General features: G+C 46.8%; 2 protein-coding genes across 7 annotated transcripts in view; one reads left to right on the forward strand and one right to left on the reverse strand.

Annotated features, from left to right (window-relative positions):
* iars2 (isoleucyl-tRNA synthetase 2, mitochondrial) lies at positions 1–12,688 on the forward strand. 2 transcript variants are annotated; one of them, XM_069160908.1, is made up of 24 exons: positions 1–385; positions 810–932; positions 1,135–1,288; positions 1,368–1,516; positions 1,724–1,773; positions 1,866–1,975; positions 2,091–2,178; positions 3,626–3,741; positions 3,881–4,050; positions 5,032–5,122; positions 5,284–5,435; positions 5,653–5,813; positions 6,309–6,411; positions 7,221–7,314; positions 8,162–8,242; positions 8,993–9,101; positions 9,199–9,301; positions 9,668–9,790; positions 9,938–10,069; positions 10,160–10,266; positions 10,364–10,509; positions 10,622–10,812; positions 11,379–11,523; positions 11,877–12,688. In XM_069160908.1, the coding sequence occupies exons 1-24, from the start codon at positions 152–154 to the stop codon at positions 12,020–12,022; spliced, it is 3,078 nt and encodes a 1,025-aa protein (XP_069017009.1). In that variant the 5' UTR covers positions 1–151; the 3' UTR covers positions 12,023–12,688. The 2 variants fall into 2 exon arrangements, with proteins under 2 accessions (XP_069017009.1, XP_069017010.1); XM_069160909.1 differs by lacking the exon at positions 8,162–8,242.
* The window catches only part of rab3gap2 (RAB3 GTPase activating protein subunit 2 (non-catalytic)), a 17,143-nt gene continuing 2,875 nt past the window's right edge, over positions 12,395–26,662 (reverse strand). Inside the window, exons 6-35 of one of the 5 annotated variants that reach the window (XM_069160903.1) lie at positions 26,539–26,614; positions 26,145–26,246; positions 25,700–25,799; positions 25,156–25,254; positions 24,690–24,838; positions 24,390–24,469; positions 23,819–23,911; positions 23,573–23,712; positions 22,669–22,864; positions 22,338–22,481; positions 21,370–21,452; positions 21,207–21,271; positions 20,679–20,769; positions 20,348–20,469; positions 19,985–20,195; positions 19,476–19,573; positions 19,104–19,212; positions 18,805–18,965; positions 18,112–18,286; positions 17,610–17,786; positions 17,315–17,421; positions 16,370–16,436; positions 16,061–16,131; positions 15,725–15,760; positions 15,490–15,618; positions 14,615–14,830; positions 14,347–14,436; positions 13,992–14,216; positions 13,634–13,798; positions 12,395–13,535 (exon numbers count right to left, since the gene is read on the reverse strand). In XM_069160903.1, the coding sequence (XP_069017004.1) occupies positions 13,383–13,535; positions 13,634–13,798; positions 13,992–14,216; positions 14,347–14,436; positions 14,615–14,830; positions 15,490–15,618; positions 15,725–15,760; positions 16,061–16,131; positions 16,370–16,436; positions 17,315–17,421; positions 17,610–17,786; positions 18,112–18,286; positions 18,805–18,965; positions 19,104–19,212; positions 19,476–19,573; positions 19,985–20,195; positions 20,348–20,469; positions 20,679–20,769; positions 21,207–21,271; positions 21,370–21,452; positions 22,338–22,481; positions 22,669–22,864; positions 23,573–23,712; positions 23,819–23,911; positions 24,390–24,469; positions 24,690–24,838; positions 25,156–25,254; positions 25,700–25,799; positions 26,145–26,246; positions 26,539–26,614 (3,730 nt within the window). In that variant the 3' untranslated portion in view covers positions 12,395–13,382. Of the gene's footprint in view, positions 13,536–13,633; positions 13,799–13,991; positions 14,217–14,346; positions 14,437–14,614; positions 14,831–15,489; positions 15,619–15,724; positions 15,761–16,060; positions 16,132–16,369; positions 16,437–17,314; positions 17,422–17,609; positions 17,787–18,111; positions 18,287–18,804; positions 18,966–19,103; positions 19,213–19,475; positions 19,574–19,984; positions 20,199–20,347; positions 20,470–20,678; positions 20,770–21,206; positions 21,272–21,369; positions 21,453–22,337; positions 22,482–22,668; positions 22,865–23,572; positions 23,713–23,818; positions 23,912–24,389; positions 24,470–24,689; positions 24,839–25,155; positions 25,255–25,699; positions 25,800–26,144; positions 26,247–26,538; positions 26,615–26,662 lie in introns of all 5 variants that reach the window. The other 4 variants (XM_069160905.1, XM_069160904.1, XM_069160902.1 and 1 more) reach the window with 4 other exon arrangements.

The raw sequence follows: 26,662 nt of genomic DNA on the forward strand, positions 1-26,662 counted from the left end.
GGTAGAAACACAGCACACCTGACGGGGCGGAATACAACAACACGCAAGCTGCCTGCTGTCATAACACAAAAACTAGGGGCATCGCTTCCAGTGGTATTTTTTTTTTTTTTTTTTACCTTAGCTCGGCCACGGAACTTACCTCGCCCTCTCCATGCTGCTGTGCCGGGTTCCGGCGCTGAGCCAGACGCTAGCGAGATGGGGACGGAGGTCACACCGGGGAGGCGGCCTCCTCCTCCGCGGGGCTCTCTCCTGCAGCTCCAGCCGCCGTCACGGCGTCGGTTCCGGAGAAACGCTGTACCGAGACACGGTGCTCCTTCCCCGGACTGAATTCCCAATGAAACTGACCGGACAGGAGCTTTTGGACCGAGAACTCCAGATACAAGAAGTACGTCGCAGGATAGATAGATAGATAGATAGATAGATAGATAGATAGATAGATAGATAGATAGATAGATAGGCTGACGACGCTTCACTCAAAAACTGTCAAGTTCATTTTACGTCGCTTGTTGATAGCCGCACACAAACTGCAGCAAATCATCTCATCTGCTAATATATATGTTTAAGGTTATATCTTTAATTCGGCATGCAGGTAAAACATAATTGTCCCTCATTTTCTGCAAAGAGAATTGTTTTGAGTTAGGTTTAGTGACATAAAAGATCATATCCCACACTCCAGGTGTATTTGTGTACATATTGCATTTGGGCAAGACACATCTCAGCATGATCAGCGAGCCTTTTACAGACTTCTCCATATTAATGATGTCTTCTTTTATCTTTTCAAAACACGTGAATACTCTTCACTGCTGTAGGAGTGTGGTTTTGCAGATTTGTACTCATGGCAGAGAGGGAGGAAGGCCAAGAAAGAGTTTTGCCTTCATGACGGACCCCCGTACGCCAACGGAGACCCTCACGTAGGACATGCACTCAACAAGGTGATCGGTTTGCAGTGTTCTTATCATGTCTCGGTTGTTCATTCGTTGACTTGTGAACCTTTACTGTGATTCAGTTGCTGTTGCTACGTGATGATTATTTCTGTTAACATCTTTTGTGTGTGTGTGTGTGTGTGTTGCTTTTGGACTCTGTGACAGCTCAAATAAAGTAATCTTTCTTCTGTCCGCGTCCTCTTCACTTCAGATCCTGAAAGACATCCGTACCCGTTTTGAAATGCTAAGGGGGCGGCAGGTCCACTACATCCCGGGCTGGGACTGCCACGGCCTCCCCATCGAGCTGAAGGCCCTGGGAGATCTGGGGACCAGCGGCCTCAGCCCGCTGCAGATTAGACAGAAAGGTGAGAAAACCACAGGCAGCCCGACGGAGCGCCGTTAGATCTGCGGCGGCTGTAATGTTTTGTTCCCTGTCTCGCCCAGCGCGGGAGTTTGCAGAGGGGGCGATCGCTCGTCAGAAAGCTGCTTTCCAGCGATGGGGGGTGATGGCCGATTGGGACCGGTGCTACTACACGTTTGACGGGGCCTACGAGGCTGCTCAGTTGCACGTCTTCCAGGAGATGCACAGCAAGGTGGCCACTGACGTGTTCTTGAAAAATGTCTGTCAAGATTTCCTCAATAACTATTCACCGAAATTGTAACGATCTTGTTAAGACCGAGAGGGAGTAAAGACGGAATAGGATTGAAACTGGCTTTTGACTCTGAATCTCGGCAGAATTACGTAACATTAGGTTTAACCGCAAAGTCTAATGGGATTATCCCTCCGTGTTGTTCGTCAGGGGTTCATATACGAGGACTACAAGCCTGTCTTCTGGTCGCCTTCTTCGAGGTACCGTATCAGCGTGCTTGTCGCAGAGTGTGGCTTCACCGTTATACTCTATTCTCGTAAACTGTAATAACATTGTCTGTTTCCTTTTATAGAACGGCCCTGGCAGAGGCAGAGTTGGAGTACAACCTGGAACATGTGAGCAGAGCCATTTATGCCACGTTCCCCGTCGTCACACCGCCGCCTAAGATCGCCTCGGAAGACGGTAATGCAAATACACACATACGGGTAATTAAAAATGTTTTGAAATGTGTTTTTTTGTTTGTTTTTGTGTGTGTGTTTGACCGACCGTGTGCGTGGGTAAATATGTCCCTCGGCAGGTCTGGAAGGTGTCTCTGTGTTGGTGTGGACCACCCAGCCATGGACCATTCCTGCCAACCAGGCTGTCTGCTACATGCCTAATGCCCAGTAAGAACCTGCACCGTGACATGGGTAGCTCTCCGCCGTCAGACGCTGCTCAACACTTATTGAACACATTAGTTACATATTTATTTGAGTCGGCCCGTCCTCCGCTCCTGCTCATCGGTTTAAGCTTCGTTTGTCAAAACTCCGCTGTTACTAGTCGAGCTGAAACTTAATTTACAATTTTCTTAATTAACTGACTGATTGTTTGAACTATAAAAAAAAAAAAAAAATGAAATCACAGTTCATCTTCAAATGTTTTGTTCAATAACCCAGTAAATATTTGCATTTGAGATGTTTGAACTGGAGAATATTTGACATTTCTTGCTGAACAATTTGTCATCTATCCTAATAGTTATGACATACCGATACCAATTCATTTTCCGTGTTGCCTAATTGATTACCAGACTGATCTTTTCAGACCTACTCCTTAATCATCTCCTGCTGAGTTTCATTTGCGTCATACAGTTACTGATCTTCTATACAAGTGATACTTGGCAATTTCTGTTCCCAAACACATTTGTACCGAGCTGTAACCAGGAGTTTAGAGAAAGTGGGAGAACAGCACCTCCTTTTTTTTTAATTTTCGGGCAACGAGGCAGTACGTAGATGTTAATATTTGAGAAGTAAAAATTCCAATCCAATTATATTTGTTTTTCTAACTTTCAAGGACACGTTTACAGTTTACAGGTTTTCATCTTTGTAATAATTTCCCCTGGTAGCTATAACGAGACCTCTTTCTGACGTGTTTTCCGATGCAGCTGATTGGGGGACATAATCCAGACTTAATCAAACCAAGAGGACATCTTCTAAAGATACAGTTATTTCAGTAGGATGTTACCTCTCTGCAACAACACAAATAGACAACTGGGACTCCTTTGTGAACATTAAGAACAATTACTGACAGCAAAACCTGTTTCAATGTTTACGTGGATGTCTGGCTGAAATATTGTAAAACCTAATACTTTACACAGACAGTTAGTTTTGAGAAGATCACTTCAGCGTGTTCATTCAAAAAATTGTGGCCAATATGTGTATGACCAGAACATTGCACAGTTAAAGAATAAACCCGCCCTGGTCAAATACATTATATCTCGTATGTGAATATATCTGACATTTCTGTAAGCTCACAGTGTCCTGGGCAGAAGAATCTTACAGTCTTCTTTGCGAACGGTCTGTTCGTGGTAGTTATACTGTTATTGAATGTCTACAGTAGGAATGTGTTGAAGTTAACATGCTCGTTGCAGACACAAAAAGCATTTAAGCATCTGGTTTAAGGCTCTCGTTGTAAAAATGTCCTTTTTTTTTTAATAGACTAGATGATAAAAATCGAACATTTTCAGGCACAACACAGAGCGTGTGTGTGTGTGTGTGTGTGTGTGTGTGTGACATGAACAATGTGTGGTACCGTTTTTGTATTTGGTAACCGAGTGGCTCGTGTCTGGGTTTGCAGGTACTCCGTGGTAAAGAGAGATGATAATTGTCAGCTGCTGTTGGTTGCAAGTGAGCGCACGGCCAACATGGCGGCACTGCTGGGCACGGAGCTGCAGACTGTGGGCACCTTCACAGGTGATGCTCGCACACGCACACGCACACGCACACGCACACACACACACACACACACACACACACACACACACAAACACACAAAAGAGTGTCTTCTCTGTTACAAACCATGCTGATATATTCTCCACTTTTCTCCTCCGAGGCTCCCAACTCGAAGGTGGGTTCTGCAAACATCCCACAATTCCTGACAAGCAAGTGCCGTTGCTGCCGGCCAATCACGTGACTATGGCCAAAGGAACGGGATTGGTCCACACAGCGCCAGCTCACGGCATGGACGATTACGGCGTGGCTTCACAGTTCAAACTGCCAGTGGTACGTTGTATTCTTTTATTTATTTTTATTCTATTCCGGTGACACCGATGTAGAGTTTTAAAATCTCAACAATGTACTCTAAACAGACGGGACAACAACGACGTCAACAATCGATTAAAACAATTTATGTTTCCAGCTTCTAAAATGTGTCTCCAATAATCTAAGAATAAAACCCTAATGTGACCCTGGTGTAAGTTATGGGTCATCAAAAACAATGTATAGACCATATATTTCAAAGAATACATCATATAAGGTTTGGATGGGATGTTAAATTCATATTGATCACGATACGAGTTAATATAATGCCGATAAATTTAGATAGATTCAGTTATAAATATTTTTGGCAGAATGTGGCAGACTAAATGACATGGTAAAACATGACTTATGTCCCTTTCGGCCCGTTTTGCAACGGCTCTACTCGCTTTTTCCATTTTGAGCAAAAGCTGCGGATAGCGTCCGATACGTGGTGCTTTTTGAAAAAAAAATTTTTTAATTTTTTTTATATCACCTCTGAGGTTCCAAGCGAGCTGACCCAAAAGGTGACGCGAAAACACTGCAGACGGACCACTGACTGGTCAGAGAGAATCGCCACCTTGAATTATCACTACGGGCGTGACATCCCGCACATACCCACCATTGTTAATTCGCCAAGCTTACTATATTAGCAACAGTTTATTTATTCACTGGACTCCGCTCACTTCATGACAAACCTGCGACGCCGCCTTTTGGGGGGAGGTGCAGACAGCGCTGTGTTTAATTGCTGAAGAAAGGATCCAACAAGTGTGTGTTTCACGCCGACGATGACGTCACAGTAGTTTCACCTGGCTATTCGGATCAGCTCCACTTAAAGGGGTAAAACAGAACCCAGAAACGCACATGGGGACTAAAAGCGAGTGAAGTTGAGTCGAGCAGAGTCGTACCGGCGGTGGGGAAAAAAAAGGGACACGTGTAACTGCGTGTGTGTGTTTCTTCTCCCAAAAGGAGTGCATGGTGGATGAAGATGGCAAGTACACTGAGCTGGCTGGACCGGAGCTACAGAACCTGTCTGTAATGAGTGAAGGCTCAGATAAAGGTACAGCATGAACATAACATCAACTCTTATGGACGTCTGAGAGCACCGAGTGGTTGTGGTGGTCTTTATTTATGTGTCTGTACTTTTAGTTGTTGTTTTTTTTTTCTTCCCCCTCTTTGATGCGTGTTTTCGGGGAACCTGCTCTTACCTTCCCGTGTCAGTGATTTCCATGCTGAAGGAGTGCGGGGCTCTGGTGATGGAGGAGCGCTGTGTCCACAGCTACCCGTACGACTGGAGGACAAAGCAGCCGGTGGTCATCAGGCCCAGTAAGCAGTGGTTCATCAACACGGCATCACTGAAAGACAAAGCCAAGGTAAACTCGATGGGCATATCACGGTATGTTCGGACTTTTTTGTTCCCGTTTCCTCAGAATAAACGCAGTCTGTTCCTGGTTCTCGGGCAGTCACGCATTGATCTTATCCAGCGAAGGAAACAGGATGTTTTCAATGACAGGACATGCTTTGTTTGTACAGTTTATTTGCAAGGGATAAACAGTGCGTGCGTGTGCGTGTGTGTGTGTGCGTGTCCAGGAGGCACTGCAGAAGGTGCGTGTTTTGCCGGAGTCGGCGAGGGGCAGCCTGCTGGCCATGCTGGACAGACGGACCTACTGGTGCATCTCCAGACAGCGAAGCTGGGGGGTCCCTATCCCGGTGTTCTACCACAGAGAGACCGGAGAGGCTCTCATCAACAAGTGAAGCTCGTACACACCACACACTGCAAGGCAAAACCGGCCTCACACACGTTAGATAGTAAACATTCTCACACTGGAAAAAAAAAAGCTTCTAATAGATGACCTCTCGATGGAAAATGTATCATCCGCCATCAAAACTTCTGCAACAGTCAGTTTTGTAATCTCTCATTCATTTCCCACAAACTTGATCTCATCCGTCCTGTTATCTTACTTTAGCTTTCTGTGCATATCCACAATCATAATTTAAGCACACTGGCACCGAAATTGGAACTTTGACTGCTAGGTAACACACACACACACACACACACACACACACACGCACACGCACACACACACACACAGGCTACACCAACACCAAATTAACTTCAACTCACCTGACACAGCCTGTAACTCTATTGACTGCCCTTATTGTCTTTTTGTGTTACAATAAATAAAAAAATACAAATAAATAAAATAGAAGATAGTAAACATTCTCCATGTCTCTGGCCTTTGCAGGTACACAGTGTCCCACATAGCAAAGCTCTTCAAAGAAAAGGGCAGCGACTGTTGGTGGGAGCTGCCCGCTGAGACGTTGCTGCCTCCGGAGGTGCTCAAGAAGGTGAGTAAATGCGTGTTAGTGTGAATGTGGGATTAAATGCAGACGGAGGCGTGACGCCGCCTCAGCGATACATCAGGTTGTATTTTTCCTCTTTAATTCAAATTTCATAACGTTATGAAAATATTCTAGACAATGAACTGCTGTTTACTTCCTTCCCGCTGTTTGGCAGTAATTTGAATGGAATTAAAGATGCTCACGACATTGATAATCATCTGTATGTCTGTCCTTTACGAGCCACTACAGGCACATCCTGTATGTAGAATACCAGTCAGATGTTTGGACACACCCACTCGTTCAAGGATGTTTTTCTTACTATTTTCTAACAAAACTGAAGACATCAAAACTATGAAATAACTGATTAAAAAAAAAAAAAAAAAAAAAAAAAAATATAAATATATATATATATATATATATATTTATATATAAACTAATCAAAATATGTTTCCACTTTTAGATTCCTAAAAGTAGCCAACTCATTTATTGACAATAGCTTTTCACACTTCATCACTTGGAGCTCCTCCATCAGTCAACAGAAGGAGTTTTCCAAAGTGCGCTGCACCGGGCCCGGTTCCGGTTCAGTGCTCCAAGCACTCTCGCTTGTTTACGTCCTGGAAGAAAGAGCTCTCCGAGCAAACCAGCTTGGCGACAGCTCTCGCAGTGAACCCCTCTCATAATTGTCTGCAGTCCCGCAAACTTTCCCGGTTAAAAAAAAAAAAACAAAAAAAATGAATCGGCGTAGCTTCAAACACGTTTCCTACCGTACTCCTGTGAATGTTCTTGTTTTTGTTTTGTTTGTTTGTTTCTTCCAGAGTAAAGCGGGTCCGGTGAGTGACTACGTTCGCGGGGAAGACGTCCTGGACATCTGGTTTGACAGCGGAGCGTCGTGGGCGGCCGTACTCGAAGGTACATCTGGAATTGCATCGGTTCAATCTGTTCCGTTAATGCAGATCAATGCTTCTATACAAATGTTTATTTATTTTTTTATTATTATTATTCAGTTTTCATAAGCTACAAGAAAGTCGATTGATGTTGTTCACGTTTTTTTTTAATTTATTTTATTTTTTTTAGTAATACACATCTTTCCCTCCACCGTCACTCCCCGTCAGGTTTTGGTCTCGAGAATAACAGCTCACCTCTCTCCGACCTCGAGCTTCCAAAGTGCCTTTAATTAAGTGTCCTGTAATTAGTTGTGTTGCGGAGAGCTGCTTAAAAGCTGCTTAAAAGCTGCTTAAAAGCTGCTTAAAAGCTGCCTTCACGGAGCCGATTAAGCTGCTTTGCAAAATATCATTTAGCAAAAAGCAGTCGCTGGCCCGTCACCGTCCCGGATCAGCAGACCGTGCAGCCTCAGCATGGCGCGGGACACCGGGCGAGGTGTGTCCGACTGGACGTTCAATAGGACGTCAGACAATAAACTCTTGCGGGGCATTTTTTTTTTTTTAAATTTGATTTTTTTGTTATTATTGCAAAGGCACTCTTGCCACAGATATCCACTCCAGCGGTAAACTCTTCAAATTACACATTCGACATTCAAAGTATGCCCCGTGTGGGCCAGTCCCACCGTAAAAGTGTTCCCGTCCGTTTCTCTTGTTCATTTAATAGAATATATTCTAATATTGACATTCCTCCGCAGCGTAGTCCCTCTTGTTTGTTGTTGTTGTTGTTGTTGTTGTTTTTTCGAAAAATATAACGGAATTATGCAAACGTTGTGTCACCGCTGTCTTTGTGTTTCGGTTGTGTTGTCGTTTTCCAGAGGAGACGGAGGGAGACCCCGAGGAGCCCGAGTCTCGTCTCGACTGGCTCCCGGCTCCGCTGCGCAAACCTCTGGTCACAGGTTGTTTTTAACGATTCGCCACCAGGGGGGGGACAAACAAAAAAAAACCACAGCAGCAGCTCCTGTCTTTCAAATACGTCCCGCCCCCCCCCCTCTTGTCTTTGTTCCCTCGGGCTGATGACTCCCATTGTGTTTTCTGGTTTCGTTTGGGTCTGCTTGTTCGTTGGTAATAGCTCTTCGCTGCAGCACGAGTCTCAACGTCTTGCTTTTTTTTTTTTTTATTTATTTTTTTACAACCCTCCTCCCCCTCCCTACGTTTCTCTCCTTTGCATGCAGGACCCGGAGCGCCCGGCTTCGGAGAACACCGGCTGCGGTCTCGTTTCTTTTTTCCCGATTTTCTTCTTCGCTCCGGCTTTTTCTCCGTGGATTCGTTCCGGGTGGAAACGGACTCCGCGGCCGTGTCGCCGTGGCTGCAAACACCCGTGTGTCAGAAGCTACCTGTGCAAAGTTTCTAACCCCTTTAAAGAGTTAAAACGCATTGGGGAAGAAAAACAAAACAAAAAACAACAAGGTTCTTTTCCTACGGCCGAGGCACTCTTGGTGACGGGTCGTTGCAGTTCCAAACTAACAGAGGCTGATCTCTCTCTCTCTCTCTCTCTCTCGTCTCTTGCCGGACATTTCTGTCTTCTGGAAAGACGCTCTAACTTCTTTTTTTGTTGTTGTTGTTGTTGTTGTTGCACCAAATGTTTCACGGCACTGAGTGTACAAAAACAAAACCCTGATTATCCTCTCCAACCTGGCCTCCTCCAGAGTCCGACCCCAGGGCGGACGCGTACGTGGAAGGGAAGGACCAGATCGGGGGCTGGTTCCAGTCGTCGCTGCTCACCGCTGTCGCCGTGAAGAACAGGGCGCCTTACAGGTGAGCGTCCCCTCCCGCTCGCCGCCGGTGTTTGTCCGCGGACGAGCCGACGCGGCGGGCGGGCTGGACGAATGTGCAGTAACGTGATGTGCTGCAGGTCTCTGGTGGTCCACGGCTTTGCAGTCAGCGAGAAGGGAGAAAAGATGTCCAAGTCTGTGGGCAACGTTGTGGATCCTGACGTCGTCATTAATGGAGGGAAGGTAAGGCAAAGGGAGGATGGGCGGAAATGAGGCTTCGGAGAACGTCTGCTCTTCATTTTTGTTTTGTTTTGTTATTAACCAGTTTTGGTTTTGCTCTTGAATGAAGTTGACATTTCAAATCACCGCAGTCTGCAGATTTTTAGTTTAGGACAGAGTTGAATAGAGCGAATTTGTTTTTTTTAATTTTTTTTACCCGTCAAGCCTTAAGGAACGATGCTAAATGTTTTTTAAATTTTTTTTTTTTTGATAAGATTTAAAATGGTTTCTACTGAGAGTGGACTCCCAAATAAAAAAAACTTCCACACACATCTCACACACGATCCTCCCGTCTTTGTTTTGTCCCGTGTCCCTCGTCGTCCTCGTCAGCACTCCGGCGAGCCGGCCTACGGGGCGGACGCGCTACGTTGGTGGGTGGCAGAGTCGAATGTCTTCTCCGAGGTCCAAATTGGGCCGACTGCGCTCAACTCGGCCAGAGACGGCATCAGCAAGGTACCGCTGCAGCAGGGGCAAAGCACAGTTGACCGTTTTTGATGAATTCCGCTCACCGTTTTGTCACATCCGTCCTCGTCCTCATCCCCCCCCCCCTCTCCCTCCCTCCCTCCCCCTCCCCCCCGATCCTTTGTTTTAATCTTCCAGTTGAGGAACACTCTGAAGTTCCTGCTCGGTAACCTGCGGGGCTTCGACCCCCGTGTGCAAGCCGTGGACCCCAAAGAGATGCACTACGTCGACCAGTACATGCTGCACCGGCTCCGCGAGTACGGCATCAAGGTGCGTCTTGAAGTGGAGTCACGTTTGACGTCCCAACCGTCTCTCGGCCTCCGCCCGAAACAAGTGTCCCGGTGACGTTTGTGTTTGCAGGTTACGGACGCGTACGGCGAGTTCGATGCCGGCAGGGCCATCCGTGTCCTCCAAGCCTTCGTCACCGGAGACCTCTCCAGCTTTTACTTCAGCATCATCAAGGACAGGTGAAGTCTCCCGACGCGGAAACCACGAGTTGTTAAACCGGCTTCGGTTTGTCTTTTCGCCTCCGTCCTCCTCCTGATCGCTGCCTCCTCCCGTCAGGTTGTACTGTGATCCAGAGGACTCGCTGGGCAGAAGATCATGTCAGACCGTTTTAGAAGAAATACTGGATGGGCTGACCAGATCCATCGCTCCCATCCTGCCTCATCTCGCCGAAGAGGTCTACCTCCACGCACCGGGACACGACAGTACGCGCCCGTCCGCCGTTTCTCCTTCGCCCTCGTTTCCCTTGCGACCGCGTGTTTATTCCGTTGCCTTGCCAACTAAAAAGTGTTCCATCGTCTGGACTTGTGTCGACAGAAGGGGAGACGTTGTTCCGAAGCGGCTGGATCAAAAGCAGCTCCGTGTGGCGGCGACCGGGATTGGAGGAGGCCGTGGAGGGGGCGTGTGCCATCAGAGACTCCTTCCTGTCCTCCATTCCTGGCAAAAACGCTGCTCAGTACGACCTCACCGTCGCTATCGAACCCGGCCTTATGTTTGAGCTCATGGAGGTAAGCTGAAACTGATCAACCCTCAGTAATCCACTTCAGTTTAAGGTACAGAAGGTTTGGTAAACGGTAAGGAACAGGTGAACCCCAAAAACAACCCAAAACATAAGCATTTTTGGTTGCATTGCTAATATAAAAAATAAAGCACGATAAAGGGTACAAGGCCGTATCCAAGCAGCTTGATGTTCCCGTGACAACGGTTACAAAATACTATTGACAAGTTTCAGGTCTTTTGGGACTGTAGTCAATCTGCCTGGGTGTGACTGGAAGAGGAAGATCGACCCCGGGTTGAACAGAAGGACGGTGGTAATGGGAGACACAGAACCAAGGATAAACCTCCAATTAGAATTAAGATGAATGACAAGGTCGAGGTACGTCGTACCTTCCACGAGTCCTGAATCGGAATCCAATCAAACGTCCGTGGAAAGAGCTGAAACATGCAGACTGGAGTCGGCACCCTTTGACATACGTGTAGATCAGGGACTAGGCGGGACGTTTATGTGGCTATCACTGCAAAGGAGACGGTATATTTCTAAAACCACCCCCCCTCCCCCCTTCCACCCTTCCAGTCCCTCCAGGAGGAGCCCACCTCCACCACCTCCCAGCTGGCCGAGTTGATGATGGTGGCCCGAGTCAACCTCACCAGTGAGCTGCCCCGGGACCTGCACCCGGAGGCCCTGCTGAACAACGGCACCTTTCTCATCAACTTGGAGGGTGAGGAACATCAGCTCTAAACTAAAAAAAAAAAAAGATTTGTGTGTTGATAAAAAAAATGTCGATCATCCTTGATGAGAAAAGTCGTTACCGACAGCAGTAGTAGCTGTGTGATATTGTGAAAAGACAGTGGACACGTATTATCAATATCCTATAACTTATAATATGCTGTTAATATCGGCAACCAAACTGCATCAGTATGACCTTGATAGAATTTGTGTATTCATTTGATCAGTGTTCTCAAAAAACACTTAATTACTCATTAAGAATTTGCATAAAGCTGCAGACTGCGCAACCTGTACTTCACAGCAGTGTGTGTGTGTGTGTGTGTGTGTGTGCGTGTGTCCCGTCAGGTGGTGTCATCCGCGAGGACAGCGCCTACAGTATAGCGGCGGTGCCCACCTCCACCGCCCGCTGCCCGCGGTGTCGCCGCCACACCGCCGAGTCAGCAGACTGCTTGTGCCCGCGCTGCCAGACCGTGGTTTCACAGGCTCGCTGACGGGCCCGACCGCCCCGTCGCCACGACGACCAGCGAGCGCCAATCGTCAAAACGCCGGCTCGTTTCGTTTCCACGCTTTTGGGTGAAGCCTCTGAGCGGAAACCGTCACCGTCAGCTGAAAAAAAAACCACGCAACGCCGGCTCCAAATCAAGTCTGTTAATCCACTTCAGTTTCTCTCACGGGACTCACTGGTCACTTGCAAGCAAAAACGAACCCGTTGCTCTGGTATCGGAACAGAAATGACCCCCCACGGCAGATAACGAGGAACGGGGTCGCTAAATTTGCGGTAAAGATCTGTCGTCTTACGCACTTAACTCGCTTTTCTTCAACAACGGGTGCGAAGCGTTAAAACCAAAATGTCCAAATCAACATTTAATACGTGGAAAAGTTTGTTTACGGTATATACAGTAAGGAATCAAAGACGCTGATGTGATTTCCATTTAGAGGGCCTGTGTGTGTTTTTTTTTTTTTTTTTTTTTTTATGTGTGGAAAGAAAAAGAGTTCAATACAAAATGTCACTATGTGACAGTAGAGAATTTAAACTCGGCAATGATGATGTGGGGAAGTTGTCGCATGAATACTGTTCCTTGTAAACTTTCCCAAACTATGTAAGGTATATGGAAGAACCGTCTGCGTTACGAATAAATAAATGGAGCTTTATCTTCGTCTGTGGTGCGAGCAGCTAAAAGTGTTGCATTAACTCGGCAGAACAACAACAGCTTCTGAGAAACCTTTTTTTGTTTTTTTGTTTTTTTAATTCTACTTTGGAGCCCAGTGGGAGCAGCTGGATGTAAGAGCTACAGAATTAGTGCACAGGCGCAGCTAGTACAGCACCCGTCTGCATATATATATATATATAAATAAAAAATAAGGTCCATATTTCTGTATGATACATCTCTGGTTCTGTGGGGGAGGAGGAAGGGAAAATGTCTTAACAGAGCTCCGATATGGCACGCGGGACATCTGATTCGAAAGTCAAACTAAGTGAAAACGAAGGGTGACGTTACAAAGAGAAGACATGCTCCGCTCCTCAATAACCATCTCGTGATGTAGCCTCTTGATAATGCTCTTCAACAACACAAATATTCAATAGAATTTATGTCACATGCACAAAAATATGATGGATTAAAAAAAGAAAAAAGGGTTAAAAGCCCGTCGTATCCACTCTATTGAACACTGCCCTCTACAATCAAACTGAATTTATCAATATTAACATGAGCTGAATGACAAAACTTCCTGAGGATGTTTCAAGGAGGGTCGGAAAGCTTCTTTTTTTCCTTTCTTCTTCCTCCTTGTCCCATGCTCTGAAGGGTTGTCCCTCCCGTAGTGTCCGTGAACCTTCAGCCTCTGGCAGTGAGGTCAGTCCTCGGTGGTGAGGACCTCCACGGCCTCCAGGAGGTGCAGGGCCAGGCTGTACTGGGCGTGGTTTTCTGGCAGGATTTCAATCAGACGACCCACCAGCCGGCTGGTCTGGGGCAGCGGGACCAGGGGGCACCTCAGCTCGCCGGGGTCCTGCAGCACAGAATATAGACCGCAGTTCAAAAAACAGACAGCGGAGGGGTCTTTCAGCGGGGAAACTGCGGTCGGAAGGTCGCAGGGTTTTTCCTCACCATTGCCTTCAGCCATGTGCAGAGGGTGGGGGGCAGGCGGGCCAACAGCTCCATGGCGGCCTGCGTCTGACTCTGGCTGTGGAGGAGTGAGTAGCTCAGCCTCTGACCAGTCAGCACCAAGAGCTGGGAGCCCAGCACATCCTTATCTTCCACCTCTAACATCACCTAGAGGGCAGGACAGCGGAGAGGTCATCTGCAATTTCTTTTTTTTTTTCTTTTCTTTTTTTTAACAAAAACATCACCCCGATTTAAAAAAAAAAAAAAAAAAAAAAAGAGACAAACGTTGTCGCGGTCTGGCGCCAGCAGTCTTGACGGAAACAGTTTGTGACTCTAAACTGAACGTCGTCCCTCTCCGTACCTCTTCAGCACGCGGGTCCAGGCCTTGGTTGTAGAGCTCGCAGACAATGTGCCGTCGGAGGATGTCTGGGTTGACCTGCAGCAGGGAGCCCAGCTCCAGACACAGCGAGGGCCACCAGTCGGCTTTGGGTCCGCTCGAGGGCAGAGGGGTGGACCCGGCGGCAGGGCCGGAGCTGGGAGGATCGTCTATGGCCTGCACCCAACCCGTCAGCATCCGGAGGAGGAACTGAGACAGAGTGAGGGAGGGGGAGGGAAAGGTGGTGGGGGGGGGAAATTGTGGTGTGAACAGAGATAAGGCGACTGGAAATGGAACGTCGTCATCTTCTCGTCTTCGGCATTTGAATTCAACTTCTCACCTCCTGCCGTAGTGAGACCAAGCCTGGATCCATGTCTCCGCTGGGCATCAGCTGGATGGTTGTCAGATCTCTGAAGAAAGCATTCTTACCCTACACACACACACACACACACACACACACACACACACACACATTATAACCACGGGTTCGTGTCTGTCCACGCCCAGCCACGTCCAGACCTCCCCCCTCGTGGATGAAGCTGGGTGTACATTCGCAGTCACCGCGACTACCCGCGTGGGCGCCCGTCCGTTCACGAGCGTCTCCTCACCTTGCTGTCGAACAGGCCGAGCGGCTTGACCTTGACATTGAAGGTCATCGCGGCGTGCAGCAGGGACGCCAACAGGCAGTGGTGTTGGACCAGCGGGAAGTGGACACCTCTTTGCTCCAAGGCGAGTTCGGCGATGGACGCGGGGCCCTCGGCGCCGCACCACGGCTCCTCGACGGACAGCTCCGGAGCAGGAACCTCCTCCACCGCGGAGTCCGCCTGCAGCGGAAAAGGAAGCCAACAGACCTCGTTGACTTGAGAATCGTCGCGATCGGAAGGGGAGGGCGAGCGTTTCAATGGTCTTCGCCTGGAACGCTTTAGCACCTCAGCGGTCTCAAAAGCACTTTACAGTTAGCCTCCCGTTCGTCCTGTCCCACACACACAATCACACGGCGACGGCCCTGCAGAGCTGCCATGCAAGGGCGCCCACCATCGGGAGCAACTCGGGGGGTTCGGTGTCTTGCCCGAGGACGCTTCCACGTGTTCAGGAGGATCCGGGGATCGAACCACCGACCTTATAATTAGTAGGGAACCAGCTCTACCATCAGAGCCGCAGCCGCCCCAGACGTGCTTTAGTAATGCCAGGAATATTAGTAAAAGGGATTATTCCGAATATACACGGCATTCATTTATTTTAGTATATTAGTAGCAATAGGTGTTGTTTTATCAAACTCTCTTTCACAGCGGGCAGCAAACCAACACACCTCCTGATGCATTCCCCAATAAAAAGCCCTAAAATCCAATTTCACTACGCTTATATTTCAATAAACCTATTTCATCGTTTATGTCTGCTGCGTTTCATCGTCCATGCTTTGTTCTGGGTTTTATGCGAGGCTCCGGTCATTCTCCATGCTTTGCACCGCAATCTCTGTACTTACATAGGAATTTATAAAAGACAAAGGGCACTGATTCCTAACCAATACTCCAGTCACCTCCATGAGGATCTGCAGCAGCTGGACGCAGCCGCTCAGGAAGGACGTCATGGCTTTGTCTCCCATCCCGACATCCTGCGCACAAATGCACGTGTCCTTATCGTGTCACGCTTATCTAAATCGATCGTATCAATCTGCAAAGTTACATTTTCAAACATGTTTGAATCGAAGTTGAACTTACCCTTCGGCATAAGCGATCCTTAGGTGCTTTCCCCACCTGCAAACGTCAAGGGTAGAAATGTGATATAATGCCTCACAGATTCTACGAATAGTATACGGTGTTTTTTTTTTTTTTTTTTAATTTTAAATTTTTTTTTTAGCTTGGGTGTCTACAAAGCACTTTATTCGTGTTCTTTCCTTCACGTTTACCACGCACACACCTCGCAATGCAAGGTTGCTCGCCAACCATCGAGAGCAACTTAACTTGGGGTTCGCGGCTCTACCGTCTGACCCCCCCCCACCCCCCCCCCCCTCCTTCTCCCCCCCCCCCATTGTATTCTGGATGTGCAGGATTTACCTTCTCCATGAGGAACGCCGCTGCCGAGAAACGCTTGACGATGAACGTGCTCCACATCATTGTAGAAATGCCTGTAAGAAATCAAAACAAACTCCCGATGACATCACTTCTAACTTTCACTTGAAGGAGGGGCACACTGACGGGACTACTGGTGATATAGGACTTCCTCTCTTGAGGTACCGGCCGAAAAGAATGACATCACTTTCTCCAAATCGTAGATAAGAAGAGGTTACCTTTGGATATTTAAAAACGTACACAAACATATATGCAAGCATGTAAAAAATTAAAAAAAAAAAAGAAGCCACTAACCTAGTTGAATATGAGGACTGGAGACCAGCTTCAGATGTTCCACAGCCCAGCACAAATATCGACCCTCCTGTGAAGAGAAGCAGATGTGACGTCAGATTTGAGATCAGATCTGATTGGTTCCTCGTCACCCGCGACGTTTGGACTTTGGGAAACCTGCCTTTCCTCTTTAGGGAAACGTCTTTGTGGCGGCAAGTCGTGGTAACATAATAATTAGAGTGCGGTAGGAAGATAAAAGAGGTCTTTATTTTGTACCAATAATATATATATTTATACTTTTACAGTAGAAGTCTATTCATAGTTTAACAATATACAAACACCTGAAGAAGACGACAAGCTGTTTCTTGGTATTGAACATTAAAACGTACAAATAGCCCCTTTTTGCTGCAAATCCAACAAATTGCCTCCCAAGTTATTGGGCTCTCCTTTCCAATTTGGTGGTGTTCGGCATTCCGACTTCATCCGTACCGTTAAGGCTTATTAAATGTGGTCGGTTGAACATTAGAAGCAAAGCGCCTCAAGTCGAAACGGTTGGTGGCAACTAACTCTGCGCTCGTGCGCCGTCGAACCGTAGCGAGACGAAGGGAGGAGCAGCGAGACGACCTCATCAAAGAGCACCGGTCAAACCTCGGGAGGGCGGAAACGGTGGTGGAAGTATTTCCGAAGCGCGACTACCGAATGCTGGATTTTCGGGGGGCTGAAAGCTTTGGACAACCCGCGACAAAGATATTTCACAGCTCATTGTCCACACTGACATCAGAAAACAGACGCAGAAGTTTCACTGGGAGTTTGAAATGATTTTCATGCAGAAGCGACACTTGAGAATTATGCAAAACGACCGGGGTCAGCTCAAACGGCTTTACGGTCGGGCGACCGTGCGTTGATAAGCGCGACGAGCCTCGAGTTCACATACGTGTACGTGTGGTTAATGTTGGCGTGTATGCGCACCTCTGGGTCTTTGTTCCACTGCACCACGTATTCCCAGCAGCAGTGGGCGAAGACCAGGTCGGGTGAGAGGGAGTGTGGGAAGCGCCGGCACAGCGCCACCAACAGCTCTGGGAAACGCAGAGGACGAACAGGTTACGTGAAAGGAGTGTACGGTCGCGATCGTCACACTGCTCAAGGGGGACCGCCGTACGAGTCCACGCAGGTTACCGACGGGATCGGCTGTCGGAGCTCTTTTGACGAGACAGTCAATGTGCAAGTTAAACTGCGTTCACGTCTAAAGTCTCCTCGTCCTCACCGGCCGTCCTGTCCGAGCTCTCGTCGCTCTTCTCCGTCTCATTTCTTTGCTCCTCTTCTCTCCGCTCCGGTTGGTCATCGACGTCGTTATTTTGTCTCGTGCAGAGAATTGCCTTCAGCCGCTCGGGGGCCATGTTTTGCCTGAACACCCACTTGGAGACGCTGTCGGCAATGCCGCCTTAACAGAAAGACAAAAAAAAACACAGAAAAAAAAAGAAAAATGAATGCGTTACCATCACTTACTGAAACTGAAAAAGCCAGATGTGGAGTTGTGGGCGGGAATGAATGTAGCGACAAGAGAACGAGTCAAGGAGGGAAGACGGAAAGGGAAAAAAAAAAGGAAAAAAAAGAAAAAAAAGAAAAAGCGAACTGAAGGAAGTGTGGATGTTTAGAACAAAATCACTGAAACAAATAGTAAAAGAACAAATAACAAAGTGGCACACAGAAAAGTGAAATCCAACTCGGCATGAAATCTCCCTGAGCAGGTGTCCATATTGATCTACCTGTGCCTCCCTCCAGCAGTGTTTTGATGGAGCATTGAGCAGTAGCGCCCCCTGCTGTTCCCTGAGGAGGAGGCACCAACAGCAGGGTCTGCAGCACCAGCACGTCCTCCAGCTGGTGAACACACACCACCCACTGCTCCAGCTCCAGCGACACCGCCTCCCACTCTGACTGCAACTGTCACACACACACACACACACACACACACACACACACACACACACACACGCACACGCACACAACGGCTATTATTGTGGGTAAAATGCTTGACAATATTATTTTGATTTTTTTTTTGATTTTATTTTTTTGATTTTATACACTTTATTAATCCCCGAGGGGAAATTTCTTCACTACAGCAGGGGGGCTGTCAGGGGGGAGCTGCTGCAGCTGGCCGCCACTAGCGCGGCGCCAGGTAACCTGACCTGAGGTGCACGTTTTTTGGATGATGGGAGGAAGCCGGAGAACCCGGAGAGAACCCACGCAAGCACAGGGAGAACATGAAAACTCCGCACAGAAAGGCCCAGGACCGGATTCGAACCTGGAACCTTTTTTGCTGTGAGGTGACAGTGCTAACCACTGCACCACCGTGCCGCCCTAATTTATATTTATAATATTATGAGGGAAACATACTACATGTGGTTGTAGCGTTAAGTCATATTAAAAGGGCTGTTGTCAGGTGCATTTCGCCTCTTTACCTTGCTGTCTCCCCGGCTTGTGATGCTCGCCTTAGCAGCACGATGAGCAACCAAAGCAGCCAGCAGAGCGGCGGCAGCGTTGTGAGACCCGATGCATGTACAGCGAACTTGCTGCCACCAGGGGGAGATAGATTGCGTGTCCCATGACTCCTCAACTGCACCTGAGAAGAGAGCAAGAAGTCTAATACGCTCTTTCGGTGACTTTCATTGGTTGAGACGGTTGGCAACCAAAACCAAAGCCCCTCAATCAAAGACACGCATACAAAAAGGCAAAGCACACACTGCACGAGGACACGTACCATTCATGTTGCTAAGGGCGACAAGTAGAGTGTGTAGGTTTCGAACAATTTCCGCTGGTTTCTGTAGCACCTCCTTTTCCCTTTGCATCCACACGCTCAGCAACAAAGACTTGACAGAAAGAGAAACAGGAGATTTAATACGGGGGGGGGGGGGATGATTCTGAAAACCCGACGGAAATGTGATATTTCTTATTACTATAGATTTCCGAGTACAAGATAAAAGAAACCTCATTTCTATACGACACTTATTGGTCACAGTTTATCAGCCGTCTCATTTCTTTATCTCCTTTTGACATTTTCATCCATTAATCGGAAGCAAAATGCGTCCCGATTTCAACCCATTTCATCAACCAGTCTCTTCCTCCATCTTACCAGCAGCTGCTGTGGACTGATGCCGGCCTGTTGCAGCGTGTCACACACTTTACGGAGCGGGCTTTTTCCACAAAGACAACGCCAGAACATAAAGTTTCCTGCAAAGGACACATGAGAGCAAAGTCCCTCAGCCTGGATTTCTGCAACATTCTCACTATGTGGTGCAACTAATTATTTCTGCATATGAAAAGGTTCATTTGTGTGTTTTTCCCTCAACAACCCTCCTAGTGGCTTTTTTTTTTTTTTTTTTTTTACACCTGTCCTGCTGAAAAGCAAGCACAGCTAAACGTGTCATTGATACACGTGCTCTGAAATGAGTTGCGTCTGTGTTGCTCATGTCAACATGACACCGTGTGACCAGCACACTCTTGCAAGTCAGCACTTGGCTTTGAGGTTTGACGTCACACGTGATAGGATTCATTTTTGACGCCGTCGGGGTAAAAAGTACCCGTTGGCGTGCTGGGTGAAAAACTAAAGGCGTGAATGCGCATACTTTGTGTTTGCCATACCTAGCTGGTTCCATTCAGTTTCAGACTTGCGAATCACCTTCAGCTCCCCATCCTCTGCGCATTCCATCTGGGAGAGGAAAACCTGGGGAGCCAGTGGCGAGTCAGGAGAGTCCTGAGCAAAGGAAACGCTGGGTCTCGATGTGAACTGAGCGTAGCGCTGCAAGGTGGGCCCGACGCGGGACAATTCATCCTCTATACCTTCAAGGGAGTCCTGCTGGGCGGGGAGAAAAAAGAAATTGTCAGTGCATTTGTTCATTATAATTTATGCGGAATAACAATGAGGTTATAGTAGACCACCCTGGTCTGCGTGTGTGTGTGTGTGTGTGTGTGTGTGTGTGTGTGTGTGTGTGTGTGTGCGCGCACCTTTTCAGAGTCGGCTTCAGTGTCTGCAGCGGAGTGCAGCTGATGGATGTCAGTGTAGAGCTGCAGCAGTTTCAGCTGTGAAGAGCAGAGCTGCAGTAATGCAGTGTCCACTTCTTCTGGGTCTGTAACATAAACAAAGAGGAGGAAAAAAAAACAAAAAAACTGGTGACATATTCATGATATATATAATCAATGTATGAAGCAAGAACTACCTTTCAAAAACCACCAAGCTTGAAATTTACCGAACACAAATTTTGGAAACCAGTTGCCGAAACTACAAAATCTCATCTCGAAAAATACGTTTTCGCTTATAAATAAACGTGTACTTTACCTTGTTGCTTCAACGTGTCATTTAAGGCACATGTGATGTTAGTGAGACAGGAGACAGGAGTGTTCTTATTTGCTAACAGAGACTCCAAAGCCTAAAAGCAAAATGCAGAATGGAATTAAGAGTTTTGACTGTTGGGACACACAGTTCACATATATCAGTGTGTCGCTTGATAGTATTTCATCTCGTCTCGCTTCTGTGGCAACCTTCTCTAAACCTCATGTAAATTAGATCTGCGGATTAAATTTGATGTCAAAACCAGCTTCTATCAGGAGTTTTAGCTCAGGTCGATCCCTTCATTTCTTTAAAAAAATCTTGAGATGCGATATAATTTTCCTCGCTAGAAATATTAAAAAAAAGAATGAAAAATCTTCAATATAATCGATTCCAGGCTTACGTGGCATGCAAAAAAAAAAAAGAATTCTTTCAAGTTTATTGTAATTCTGTTGTTCAGCCCTTTGGTTAACTTGTGTTGTATATAAATATGCTATTTAAATAAACTGACTTGACTTGTACTGATCTTGGTCATACCTGCATCTTAATGGCAGGGTGTTTGATCTCCAGCAGGACGCTTCTGGCTTCGCTCTCCAAAATATCTAAAAAACAACAACAAGAAGACAAAAAACAGAGTGAAATGTTACTCATCTCATAGACGCATTTCTTACATCTTCATCCAACTCTTTGTGTCCCTCACCAGGCGCCACGTCGCTGCTCTTCAGTATCGTGGCCAGCCTCTTCACCAGGTGCATATCTTTGGCGCGTTCGCTCTTCTTGTCACTGAGATGGAAAAGGACGAGAAAGATGCGAGTTGTCGTGGAATTCTAGCAGCCGTCATGTTACTATGTTACCCTTTTTAAAATAGGATAAGACGAAGAGGTTTAATGATCTTAATAAGGCTCTTGAGTTTAAGGCTTTCAGGTTTCTTTCACTAAAGAAACATACTTTGAATAAACCATAAAACAGGTCATATAGCGGAGGTGTACAATGCAAATATTACTACTACTAACGGCTGTTCCTGCATACAGGAACCACTTAAACACTTTGAGAACACGTCCGCTCGCAATCCTGGAGGTGGAGAAGACTAATTAAAGTATTCAAGGCGTTTGTTCTTAAATAACTACTTCACAACAGATCTACATCACAAATATATCTCATTAACTTCCTGCTTCTTCTCTCCAATAGTTTTTGCTTATTGTCTGTTGCCTCTCCATTCAGTTCCCTCGCTAGCGTAGTTTCTGTTCTTTCTTTTGCAGATGTCCCGGCCGTGGAGCTGCACGTCTCTGCTCTGTGATTGTCGTCTCCACCAGCAGTTCATGTCTTGTATCTCTATGCTGTCCTTTTCTCTCTCTGCTCTCCCCTCACCCCAACCGGTCGAGGCAGATGCTCCGTCCACCCCTGAGCCTGGTTCTGTCGGAGGTTTCTTCCTGTTCAGAGGGAGTTTTTCCTTCCCTCTGTTGGAGCTTTTTCTCCCTTAAAGACGAGTTTTTTTTTTTTCCCTCTTAGCTTATGTGGGAATTGTTGAATTGTTGGGTTTCTCTGTATAATGTTGTAAAGTCTTGCTGTAAGGACTTTAATGTGTTAAGTGCCATGAAATAACCCGTGTTGTGATTTGGCGCTATGTAAAGAAAATTGAATTGAATTCTCACTGTTTTGTGTACCAACCTAAGGGCCAGGTGGAAGGGGATGTTCACTGTCCTCAGTGCTCCTGTTATGGGATCCAGCAGGCACACCTGTTGGGTGTGGAGCTGCCAGCCCTGACTGGTCACGCTGTTCACACCCATCAGACGGTAGCCGGCATACAGCAACCTGGAAGAGCATGTGTCCATAAGCACGAGTGCACACAAACACCACAAGACACGTTATAGATATTTCAATGTGTACTGCTCCCGTTTGAAGATTTGTAAATATCTCACTGCCTGTGCTTGTGCGGTTTACCAAATCAAACACGTGCTCTTTTGCTTTGAAAAAAAGTGACCAGCCTCATTGTGCGTACCTGCAGTATTTGCCCACAGTGAAAGCTCCGACTCGAGGCCCCTGCTGCATCGCCCACACCTCCAGGATTCCCCTGCGGGGGGCGTAGATGACCAGGAACAGAGCATGGCGTCTGGGGAGGGAAGCGGAGGGGGAGAACTCCCGCTCACCCCGCTCCTCTGGAACCTGCAGCCAACCCAACTGGGCGTCTCGGTAACCTGGAAATGAGGTAAATTAATGATAAACATAAACAGTACACAGTATTTTTTTTTTAAATTTTTTTAAATCATTTCTTGTGTTTCTGTCTTTGGCTTCAAATCCAATCAAATTTTTCCAAGCTTTAATGGAAACTGCGAGCCTGAACCGAGTTCTGTCTATCTTCCTGTCGCTTTTAACTTTTCGTTGTGCTGGGTTTCCATGCCAACGGTAGTGATGGGTGTCATTTACATCAGCCACCAAAGCGATAGCTCTCTTCAAACAGCAGTTCAGTGTTTGTGAACAACAGATTGTGTTTTCTCCGGACATTGGACCGTCAGCGGCAGGCTCACGTGCCTCACAAGCTGTTTTATGTGTGTTCTGTGATTAATGCTGCTGCAACACTGTAATTTCCCTTTAAGGATCAATAAAGTAATAAATGAATCTATCTACTGTATGCTGTTTGTGTAGTACACACTAAACGACTTGATACAACTTGCACATAATGTTTTGTGCTCTTGGACCTGACATCAATACTTCTGGCATGTTCTAATTTTTCACTTTATTTTGAGGTAACTTTTGAGACAAAGAGAAAAGAGAGGATAGCGGATGGTTAAAAACAAAACAAAAAAAACACTCTACCTTCCAAGTATAGTCTTGTTTACAAAGATCCCCGTATAAAACTCATGTACTCCCTCGTCCATGTTCTTCCCCCTGTCCTTCCCTCTCACCTTTCCACATGCGGGTGGCGATGCCCCTGGCCAAGTCCAGCAGCGTGACTCGACCGAAGTCATCCGTCACTCCGGCCAGCGTGTTGCACGGGGACAGACATATTGTCTCGCCGTGGCGCCGAGAGTCCGGAAGACCGAATCTGGAAGAGAGAGATTTCAGGTTTAAGGACGGGAGAAGGTCATAAACAAACTTCAGGGTGCCAATATCAATAAGGTGGCGAAGGGGACGTGTATCATAACTGGTACCTGATCCCTAACGGAGTGGCAGCCTCCACCTTCGGCTTATGTTTCTGAACAGCCTCTTCTTCATTCTTGTTTTTGTTCCATCCTAACCACCCACTGAGAGTAAAGGGGGAAAAAAAAAAGAAAAGAAAAGAAAAAGTGAGCAAGACACAAATATGACGAGACTGACAGTGAAGAGATTAAAGTGCAAAACAATCTTGAGAAAGGAACGATAAAAGAAAACGACCTCCCTGTGGGTAAAGCCGGCATTGAACAGAGGACAGGCTGAAATATTGTTGAGTATTGATTGGGCTGCTTTCTGCCATTACAGCAGGAGAGGACTGTCGACAGAGCGTTCCTCAGACTGAACAACCCCGATTGTCTTTGAACAATGTACTACTCAAACTGGGCCGCATTAGTTAGCTTTGCCTCATTCCGCAAACTATTATGACCCTTTTCTCAAAAAAACAGTTTTCTTTGACTACTGGTGATCTGAATCGCTTCCGAACTATTATTCTTGCTTATACACACACACACACACACACACACACACATACACACACACACACACACACACACACACACACACACACACCTGGCAGCACTGAAGAGGGCTGACGTGAGTTTACTGGCCACAGCCAGAGCCACGTGGGACAGGAGAGGCTGGGAGCTTCCCTGAAGAGAGGGACACAACAACAACAACAACAAAAAGCTGAATTTACTGTGGAACATCTTTTCCCGTCTCGTCCCTGTAGGTCATTTATGTCGGGGGAAAAAGAAACAAACAAAAAAAACACTCAATGCTTGATATAAATGCACAATTCCGCTGCCTTCGCAGTTAATCATCCCGGAGAATAAAGATCCTGACAGCGCTACATGCGTGTCACACGCTCACCTCTACAGCGTAGTAAAAGCCCGTGTACGGCCCAGCTCCTACGGTGACATACTGGCTCATGGCGGGGGGGTTGCCCTTGACCGAAGCATGAAAGCCCCCGAGGACAGACGCGTTCTTCATTTGGTCAAACACACACAGCGTCATAACGCCTGAAAGCAGAAAGAGAGAGAGAGAGAGAGATAACAGTGAAGGAGTCACTGACTCATTCGAATGAATCACTTCTCACAGTGTGACCAATCTGCACAACATTATCGCCTCTTCTTTATTCAAATATATCCACACACAAAAAAAAAATCGCAAATATTTTGTCAGTACGTCAGACCTGCAATGAAAAAGGTTGTGATGCTTAAGAATGACTTTGTTTCCCCTCAGCCTTGTAATGTCGGGAAGACACATCCAGTCCATCATAATAGTAGTCAACCTCCAACATGAACAATTCATTATTATTTCTGAAACTGTCTCTTACCCACACTGCTGTGGTCCACAATGGTGTCCATTTCCTGCAGGCCCCACTTCTTATAGGCCAGAGGAGGAGGCTGGATCACATCGCTACCTGCGGCTGCAGCTGTGTGGAAAAAGAAGCTTTTGACGTTAGAAGCAACAACTTCCCAAAAAAAAAAAAAGAAAAAAAAAAAAAAGCACAATTTGAAGGACTGCCTTAGCCTATTAAAGGGTCCAGTTCAGGACACACAAACACACAAAAGCAACTACGAGATGCTCAGACACCACTGAAGCTTCGCTACTACCTCTGAAGGCTATAACGTGTGCATAAGTGTATGTTAGTTGTACAGTACCGGTGTGTGTCTCCTTAGTATCTGACTGCTTTGTGGCAAACTCTATCCACCCAGCCAGCAAGTGGAAAAACACATCTTCTGTTAACACACTTCACCAATACTGAAACGTTTAATACCAGAACGCATTACTGTTTTGCTCTTCCTCAAATGAACACGCATACAGATGAATCCACCGATCACACACACACACACACACACACACACAAGTAGCAATACCTCTTGCCACCTGGTTCCTGCAGGCCCGCAGAGACTGGAAGAGACTGAAGCCGTCGATCGTGACCAGAGCAGCGGGGTAGAGGATACTCAGCTCCTCGTGCTGCAGGAGGACAAAATCAATAATCATTCATTTGCCTGGGAATCATGGTGAGATTCAGTCACAAGCTTTGAAACCAACGAGTGAGTGAACCTTGAGTTTAATTTGTTTAGTTTTTTTTCTTTCCAGATATGCGTGTTCCCAGGGCACGAATTTAACTTCTCCCTCAATAAGAATCATAGATTGCGTACGGAGTCTCACAGGCGCTGTCGTGTCTGCTTTTGATCTTCTCATTTCGTTCTCAGCAGGAAAGTCAATAAGCATACATACCAACAGGTCATACTCGTACTTTTTGAACATAATTCTCATAAATCATTTTCGACAGGTGTGTCTGGGGTTGTGCGTTACCTGCTCGGTCACTCCGGGATGGCGGGGGATCTCATAAGTGCGACACTTGAGCCTCAGTACGGGGTCCTCATGCAGCAGCTGGGCCAGGAGCAGAACTCCACTCTAGAGAGACACAAATACTGTCAATAGTAAAGTTTTTACAACCGAACCGTACGGCACTGTAGAGAGGAGGCCCAACATGAGCCACATGAGCAAATAGCTGGAAGTAAAATCGATCTGCCTCGGCCAGTTGGAGGGAGAAGGAGAGCGAAAAGAACAGCGTAGAAATACATTCCGATTTATAGACAAAAATGTGATGGTTTAAATTCCCCCGACAAGCTGAAAAAGTATTGTGTCGCAGAATGCGGTAAGACTGTAGCATACAAAGAGGAAATACTATAAATTAAGGGGGTACCTCTGTATAGAAGCGGACGTGGCCAGATGTGAAGCCCACTACGACACATGTCCAGTCAGGCCGCCCTGTGGAGCTCCTAAACACACACACACACACACAAAAATGATATATTATGACGTGTATA

Source organism: Embiotoca jacksoni, unplaced genomic scaffold, assembly GCF_022577435.1.
Source record: "Embiotoca jacksoni isolate LCO1_2020_lvr unplaced genomic scaffold, fEmbJac1.0.p SCAF_27, whole genome shotgun sequence".
NCBI classification, from domain to species: domain Eukaryota; kingdom Metazoa; phylum Chordata; class Actinopteri; family Embiotocidae; genus Embiotoca; species Embiotoca jacksoni.

Bases quoted from the DNA above. Each gene is read 5' to 3' on its own strand.
- iars2 (XM_069160908.1), top strand. From the start codon at position 152: ATGCTGCTGTGCCGGGTTCCGGCGCTGAGCCAGACGCTAGCGAGATGG. The intron at 386-809 runs GTACGTCGCAGG...TCACTGCTGTAG, and splicing joins GAGAACTCCAGATACAAGAA to GAGTGTGGTTTTGCAGATTT. The intron at 4,051-5,031 runs GTACGTTGTATT...TTCTCCCAAAAG, and splicing joins CACAGTTCAAACTGCCAGTG to GAGTGCATGGTGGATGAAGA.